At 43.4% G+C, this 8846-nt stretch overlaps 1 protein-coding gene across 2 annotated transcripts in view; it reads right to left on the reverse strand.

Annotated features, from left to right (window-relative positions):
- Cubn (cubilin) overlaps positions 1-8086 on the reverse strand; it is a 233806-nt gene extending 225720 nt beyond the window's left edge. The window contains exons 1-6 of one of the 2 annotated variants that reach the window (XM_059263605.1): positions 7971-8086; positions 7474-7603; positions 6445-6540; positions 5899-5937; positions 3356-3457; positions 2415-2518 (exon numbers count right to left, since the gene is read on the reverse strand). In XM_059263605.1, the coding sequence (XP_059119588.1) occupies positions 2415-2518; positions 3356-3457; positions 5899-5937; positions 6445-6540; positions 7474-7603; positions 7971-8083 (584 nt within the window). In that variant the 5' untranslated portion in view covers positions 8084-8086. The remainder of the gene's footprint in view (positions 1-2414; positions 2519-3355; positions 3458-5898; positions 5938-6444; positions 6541-7473; positions 7604-7970) is intronic. The other variant, XM_059263604.1, reaches the window with a different exon arrangement.
- Positions 8087-8846: the final 760 nt, after the last annotated feature.

The following is an 8846-nucleotide window of genomic DNA, read 5'->3' on the forward strand; positions in this document are numbered from 1 at the left end:
AAGCAAAGAACTTAAGCCATTGGCCATATACTTTGTAATTAATAGAAGCCTCTGAGTGATTATTTTATAAACGATTGTGGGACCACGGGGCCAGGCAGGACCAGAGAACTTTCTGGCTGCATCTGTGGGCACCAGGTATGCATGTGGTACACAGACATACATGCAGGCAAATCACTGAGGCACATAAAATGAAATAGTAATAGAAATTACAAAAAAAAAAAAACCCTCCAAGGTGGATGGCACCTGAGAAGCTACATCTGGCTTCCACATACATGGGTGTCCATGTGTGTATTCTCACACAGGATAAAACACACATACATGTTATGGGACACACCTGAATTCATGTATTTAAGACACAAATACTCAACTGGCATTCTCAAGGCCTCATGAACTATTCTCATACCAAGAAGAGGGCATAGCAAATGTTCTGCTCTCTAATGGTCCCCAGCAGAGCTATGAGGGATGGTGACTAGAGACAATAAACAGCCCAGAGTCACAAGAGGTCCTTGTGCTTTTCTTTACACGGGGACCAAGAACACATCTAATACTGTCTTGCGAAGGGACACTACCAACTCAAAACCGCTCTTAACCAATAAACTCACTTGCTCCCTTTCTCCTTCCTCATTGCTCGCTCTCTCGGTCTCACTCTCTTCCTCTCACCTTCCCCTGTGTGTGTCTCACCCTGGACATGCAACAGAGTTGTGAATTGTGTATGCTACAGGCTCCCACCTCCCTTTCCACTTTTACAGGGGTAGGTGTAAAGCATAGTGCTCTGAAAAGCAATAGCAATGGCGTGTGTGGATGGCTCCCACTCCACCCACACAGCCATCACTCTAGTGGCACAGAATACACCAAAAGACAGTGATGATAAAGGAAGATTGGAATTATATCTAATCTCCAGGACATTACTAGATATTGGGGAGGCAAGCAATTATATGTGCTAGGAGTCAAGTTGGGATAGCTCTCACTGATAACTCCAAATGGAAATTCTGCTTGATAAGCACCCATAAACAGGAACCATGAAATGATGCTTTCAAGGGAATCACCTGGAGCTAGAATGTGACTAACAGCAATGGCACTGGCATCATTTCAATTAGATCCAAAGTCCAAAAGCGAAGTCCTCAGAGGAGTTCACTGGTTGTCCCTTCAAAGCTGTGGCTCTTGTTAATGCCTCAGCTCATGGTGCCCTATGGTCAGGCCTCTCAGATCACATAGTGTTAGACTTAAGGTAGAGGTCTTTGGGGGTTTTGCCCAATAATTGAATTTATCTACATGTCTAGCAGAAGTCTGCATGAGTAGAGTTTATTAACCTAGAGTGAACCAAATTTTAAACCTCAGGCTAAAGGAACAAAAGGACTGTGGTGACTTTTTGAGAACATGTGTTATGAGACGACAGGGACTAAAATAAAATTACTCCACTCATTTCTGCAGGATATTGTTACAAGATACCAGAGGCACAAGGAAGGGAGCAAAGAATTGCTTTTCAATCAAGCTAGATTATCCTGCAGCACAATGAGCAGTTCACACCCTAGCAAAACCGGCTTCTTAATCCTTAGGGAGCCTCAGAACACAGGCAGCAGCCAAAAATATAGCAAAAGATAATGTCAAATTCTTCTCAAACGTGACATTAAGAAACTATACACTAGTGAATCTGACCATGACGGGGCCTAAACTTTGTGACTTGATTATCAGAAGATGCTTCTCAGGCCTCTGGCGTTGGTGGCCAGTACTGCTCAAGTACCATGGGAACACAGAGGCTTTGGGAAGTCTAGCTCAGTTTAAGAGATGATTTCCTGAGAAAGACTATGGGTGGTGTGATCAGAAGATGCCTGCCGTGAGTGGATCCTTTGATAAAAATGAATCTAGAAAGAAGACGAGTTGCCCAGGGACTATGACTGTGACCTTGTGGCTAATTGAGAATGCAGTGAGTTAATTGATTCTCTGAACATCACTTTGACCTTTGATTCATTTTGGCCAACATTCTTACATAATCTGAATAAACTATCCTGACTGTAACTATAAGCTTGCTAGTACCTGGAATCAACGCAACACTGGGGGCACTGGAATGGGGGGCTGCCCCTTCTGTCCCCCACATAATCCCACATCATTGATGCCCTTTAAGGCTCTGCTTCTGTCTCAGGCATCAGCTCAGCTTGCACCATGCTCTGTTGACTGCTCTGTGCAGTCATGGTGGCCTTCTTCTTCCTCAGAGATGCTGCCAAAATGATTTCTTCATGGGGTGAAAGGTTTTTATTCATTGGAGCAAAAATATCTATGAATACGTTCAATAGAAGTCAAGTGATTCCTATGGGGCCCCTAGTTTTTCTGGTATTATAGACGTTAATTTCTATACTTTTAATTATTTGGTGTTTTTGTCCTTCAGAAATGCATGTGACATTTTTAAAAGAAGTTACCTGAAGCTCCCCATTGTATTCACACAGGTGGATCCACTCTGGCAGCCAAAGGGTGTTCCTGAGTAGATTGCACACTCATCAACATCCTCTGAGCAGAAAAGACCCTGCAGAGATGTAAGGAGCTCAGTAAGGTGCCATAAGACATGGGCTTTTATGAAATAATATTTACATGATACACTTAATGACTTATATGTGGACAGTAACTCCTTGGTAAAGCCAAATACTATATTACTAATATTAATCTTGGGGTAAGAGTCCTCTAGAACTCTGATTGGACCCAGTGGAACCAAGGAGCTCCTCACAAGAGCACAGTGGCCACAAAAGGAGAATCCTTTCATAGACAGTCCTTATTTCAAAAAGATGCTGTACCCAGGGATAGTGACTCAGTGGTTGTTTGTTTGTTTGTTTGTTTGTTTGTTTTTCGAGGCAAGCTTTCTCTGTGTAGTTTTGGTGCCTGTCCTGGATCTCGCTCTATAGACCAGGCTGGCCTCCAACTCACGGAGATCCGCCTGGTTCTGCCTCCTGAGTGCTGGGATTAAAGGCGTGCGCCACCACCGCCCAGCCTGACTTAGTGATCTTTCTGTTGATTTTTGTTGATATCTGCTAGCTGTATTTTTTCTACTGCTAAAAGAGGCCAAGAGTACTACATATGCATTCCAAGACTCAGTCCATGCTTTCCAGTGCTGAACTACTTAAGTCAATGCTAACAGAACTAACATTTCCTTACCCACTTGAGAGAGCTGCTGAAGATGGCCAAGGACTCAGTGAGTTAAATAACCAACTTTACCACCACTTGGCACAATTCATTCTGACTCCTGAGGCCACAGAACCCTAGAAACTTTGGTGGATAATTAGATATGTCTGAATGAGCCCAAAGAAACCGGTGCTGATTCACCTGCCAGCAGTTCTTTGATTTTTAAGTCAAAGATAACGTGACTCACCTTCCACTGCGAAGGGCAGATACAAAAAAAGGAGTTGTGCAGATTGACGCAGGTGCCACCATTGAGGCAGGGATTGCTACTGCAAACCTTCCTCTCCACATTCTAGAAAACAACAGAGCAGTCAAAGTCAGGCAGAAAACAGTACTAGTCCTCGGCACCCAGTGCAGGGCAGGCTTCAGTCCGGGTGAGGGCTTCCTCCAGACTTCCTCCAGTGACTCACATTATCCTTCAAGTCATTTCTCTTGTGGAAACATCAACCGTGCTCACTTTCCTTAACACTTTACATACTTTAAATATGAATAGGGGAGATGATTCCCTGTTCCTTAGAAGCATCATTCATCTGAGAAATATGTGCTACTAGATAGGAATAAAGGGTTCAAGTGTGGATGTGAGAATGGGTGTTCCTGTTGCGCTAAGAAAATGAAATGGAAATTTCCATTCTTTTGCCTAGTGGTCTTATCTCAGGTACCTCTAGATAAGCCTTTGAAAACTGATCATCTTTGATTACCACCCCTCCTGCCTTGGCTCAGATGACTGAACTCTTTTCTCTCCAAGCCCCTTTGTTTGAAATGTGGCCAGCTGAGATACACCTCCCGCCCTCTGCTCACCTGACCGCTCTGAGCAAACAGGACTACCTTTGTCCACACAAACGGGGGACCTCACCCTTCGTCAGCTACCAGTTTCAATTCTGTACACTTTGTAAAGACTTGGGGGTGCAGAGGCAACGGCTTCATAGAGGGCAAGTCATGATGCAATCAGGGTATTTTTACTGTATTGGTTTTGGTAAAATTCTGTTTAAAACAGGGACGAAGTGTTCATTATGTGGATACACGTGTACAACCAAAGGCTCAGAGGAACTCAACTTGGTTCTGGGGACAAAATTCAGAGCTAGAAGACCCCCAACTGGCCCGGCGCTGCTTGCTGCCGAGCCCATTCCTCCTCCGCCCTTGTCCTGAATCACAGGACTGCACATGTGTGTGTCTCGTTATGAACTCGGCTTTCTTCCCCCATTCGATTTGTCTCTGTTCCAGAACCACAATGAGCTGTGCCCATTAAGGGATCAAAGGACATTATTAAGAACATTTGCCACAAACTTATGAGTTTTCTGGTGAACAAAAGCAATGCTGTCTAGGGATTAAAATGCCAGAGATTGTGGGGGTCCAGCGGGACGGGAAATCAGTGAGCAGTCAGGAGGAGACAATGTGGAGCAGCTGTGCTGACCGCGGAGCCCTTATCCTATCCAAAAGCAGAAAGAAATTGACATTGGAAATCACTAAAACTCTTCTTGAATGGTGGGGCAGAGGCCGGCAAAAGCTCATTTTGATCACAATCTTTGCTTCTTGACCAGTAGTGAAACTGGGAAGCACTGTAGGAATTAGAAAATGCCCATGCGGCTGGGTGGCCGTGGCACACGCCTTTAATCCCAGCATTTGGAAGGCAGAAGCAGGCTTTCTGTGAGTTCGAGGCCAGCCTGGGCTACAGAGTGAGTTCCAGGAAAAGCGCAAAGCTACACAGGGAAACCCTGTCTCGGAAAAAAAAAAAAAAAAAAAAAAAATGCCCATGCTGCTTTGCTCCACAACACGCACTGTTCCTTGTTCATTCTCATATGCACAGCTATTTCCTGAAGAGATAAAGGCTTGAGGTAGAATCCATTGTCAGTGGTTAAAAAAAAAAAAAAGGGAGCATGAACTTGTTCATCAAACTTTACTCCCAAAGTAGAAGACAATGCTTGAATTGCCATGGAAATAAATTGTGACTATTAGAGCGGATGGTATCAACTGGAAATTGCAGAAATGTCATATGGAATTGTAAGTACTGACAGATTCTATGCATCTTTTGGGCAGAAGGCTGTGGTCTCAACAGAAGCCTTAGTCATTTACCCACAAGGAAGGCAGAAGGCATAAACTTACACAGCTGGGCCTACACATGGCGGGGTTATAGGGTATTTGCTCTGGGAAGTGCTTCAACTTGAATTACCAGCCAGTGCAGTTTAAGGAGACATTGTACACACCCCTGGAATCCTGAGCTCAATTTGAAGAGGCTTTGTGGCTTTTTGAAACCCAGTTATTGATGACAGTTGGGAGATTGCTAGCTGACTAAGCGTATACAAGTAAGTCCACAGCAGCATGGCGAAAGGAGACAGTTAGGGGAGGGGCCTGTGGGCTGTGAACTCAGAGGTCAAAGACCTCACATTCTTAGTGGCCTTATGGTGGCATAGTGCCCCGGGTCCTTACAAGCATCCTAGGGGACGTAAGTTGAAACAAGAATCAAACATTGGAAAATCAAGTTTTTGATATTGATCATGTACCCCTTAAAATAAAATAGCTTTTTTTTTTTATTAATTACTATTTTTTTTTTTAAGCAAAGTCACACTATGTATCCCAAGCTGGCTTGTAACTCACTGTGTACCCTAAACTGGGCTCAAACTCTCAATCCTCCTGGCTCAGTCTCCTAAGTACTAGGGTTACAGAGAAGCAATAGCCACATCTACCTTAGAAATGATGTTTATATATTTTCAGGGACTATCCAGTCATAGGACTTACCTGCTGCAAACTCTGAAAATTCCTCTCAAGATCCACAAGCTGCAGTAGTGGAGAAGAAAATGCATCAGTTAGCTGGTGTAGATGTTTCACATGGGATGTTGATCTTCTTTAGGGACGTGCTTTGTTCTGGTTTTCATTCATTGATTTGTCCCTCCTCATCCCTCTCCCTCCCGGGGTTCCTCTCCATTCTATTCCAAGGTCTTTTGAAAAGGAGTACAACCCACTGATAAGCTGACTCTCTGCTTCTTTAACATGGCGATTGTGGCACAAATGACAGTGATAACCCCCTCCACCAGCCAGGAAGATGCTATCAGAACGTGAGCAACAAGTCCCTGTCAGAGCATTTACTGCCTTCCGCCCGCCACCACTCCTGACCCTCCGTTACAGTTAGACCACTTAACCCCAAAGTTCACAATGATAATGGTAAACATCTAAACATGGAACCGAGTTGATACCACATCACCTGAAAAGTGCATTACTTACAAAGTTGGATTAACAAGAACTCATTTGCTCTTACAATGTGTGCCACGTGTATGTCAGCCTTACCTTGGAGTCAAGTTGCTGGATTTGACTAAGTATATTCTGAGGAAGACCAGATGTGTTCCTCTTTAAATCTATAATGTCATCTTTGTTTCTCTGGATCTAATTTTAAAAAGAAATGAAGAAAAAGGAGAAGAATAACGATAGGGTAAAAAACATTTCCATCTTACAAGAGCAAGCATTAACGCCTTACCTATTATAAAGCCCAGTGCAACACCACATATAATAATAATTAGATCACAATAGATATGGCGTAACCTCATTGATTCTCTTCTATAGCAACATAAAATTTTTTTTTATATGTATCCCCATTAATACTAACATTTCAGGGTATTTATTAAGAAGCATGTTGGGCTGGGGATAGAGCTCAATGATAGGGAACTTGCCTAATGTGTAAAAATCCTGGGTTCAGTTCCCCAGTACCACAACAATGTATGGTTTTGAATGAGACTTTTTGAATTTTAAATCTTGCCCCAATCATTTATTGTGCATTTTTTGGATATTAAAAACTGTAGCTTATAAGTAGAGTAATAATAAACACCTTCATGGGGAAATCCTGAGAGTCAAAGGACATAATATACAACCCGTGTGTGACCCAGACACAGCTCTAAATGCCGGCTCTAACGTTACGGCTTACACACAGCTTGCTGTCATCAAAGCTGCATATGGAAAACATTCAATACAGCATGAGAGTGAGTGTGAGTGGCCACTCTGTGGTGGCAAAGATGCCGTAGAGCACACCTGTGCCTGCCTCTGGTCCCTCTCCTTACTTCCCTCCCTGTTGGAGGAGTTCTGGGTTTTCTTTCTGGATCTGCTCTGGACTGTGGAATCTGTAACTGCACAGTGAGCCTCCTCTTTTGGAAGTGATCCCTCTCTCCCCACCATGAAGCCTTCCTATGGCTTCTTTTTAAGAACTTATCTTCCAGTTGTGTTCTCTATGCTCAGGATTCAAGGTGCCGACCAATACTGAGCTGGACAACTAAGTTACATCAGATGGATATACAAAGCAACATCTGTATTTTTCCAGTGCGTTACCTGATGTAAACATTCACCAAGATCTTCATCGTTTAATTTGACTTTTCCAAGGGATCCAGTTCTAAATTCAATGTTTTGGGCAGAGCTTGTAAGAAACACCAAGTTTCCCCCCTCTGTAGTCATCCGAGGCCTATACAATTCAATCAGAGAATTTATCAGTCATTAGCAAATCTAATTTGAAAGCAGTTTCTTGCTGAATAACAGTAGACTTTCTATATCTTCACCTTGCATTCAACCCAGCCAAATCTTCTCCGCTCGTCTACCATTTGTTCTCTGAGAATTTCCTAATGGTATTTCCCTGGAATTGCAGATGTGACTCATTCACAAGTGGGCAAAGAATAATTGTGAATAAGAAACCAATTCCTTATACCAGCACCAATCTTCTCCCTGTTGGCCTTCCACCGCCACCGCTCTCCTCCAGAAATGCTGCACTTCTACGTACCTGGTTCCTTGTGACAGATAGCAAGGACATTAGTAGAAATGAGCCATCTACTTACTGGTGGAGATCAGCAATCCTTTTCTGTCGCTTCTCCTCAAGCTCTCCAGTTTCGCCATCCAATTTGGCTATCATCAATAAAGTAACAAAACCCCAGAGAAAATGTGAGGACATGTTCCTCAGCAGCCTCCCAGCTCGCCAGGCCAGAGGGAGACCACTCCAGCCAACTGAGCCTGGCAATTTGAGAGCCGCGAACCAGGCGGCTGTACTTTGATCAGCAGAATATTCTTTAACTTTCCAGGCTTTCCAAGAAGGCTTTAGTTATTTTGTCCTTCCTGAGGAATGTCAATGATCTCAGATCTCCAGTACTGTTCAACTTACAAGGGGTCAAAATCTACCTTAAGTGATGTACAACTTAATCATTATTTGTTTAACCTTTGAAACAGTAACCAGCAGCTTTGGAAACATCCACTGTAGGAGTCCTTGCTAAGGAGGCACTCGGCTGGAGGCGAATGGTGCTGGAGAAATTGAAATTCTTCTGCAAGAGAAGTTGATTCCTTATCACATACCTTTCGTAAATGTTACTGCTAAATGCTCTTCATTTAAGACCCAAATTTAAGACCTAAAACTATTAGCAGAAAACAGGGGGGAAATATGCCTCTGAATTTGGAATCATTTCTTGGTCCTGAATGACAAAAATATGAGCAGTAAAAAGCAAAAGAAACCAAAAGAGAAAGATTCTATGTCAAAATTCAAAGCTGTCGCACATCAGAAAGGACACTTTTGAGGGGAATTACAAGGTAGCTTCAGGGGGAGCCACCTTTCATAGTGGGGAGCTGCTGTGGAGGTGCTTCTGCTCCAGGACATGACCCCCACCCAAGTTCATGTAGGTAACTAAACTCCGTAGGTCACATCCACAGAAAGGCATGGAAATAGG

This window comes from Peromyscus eremicus, chromosome 5 (genome assembly GCF_949786415.1).
Source record: "Peromyscus eremicus chromosome 5, PerEre_H2_v1, whole genome shotgun sequence".
Taxonomy (NCBI): Eukaryota; Metazoa; Chordata; class Mammalia; order Rodentia; family Cricetidae; genus Peromyscus; species Peromyscus eremicus.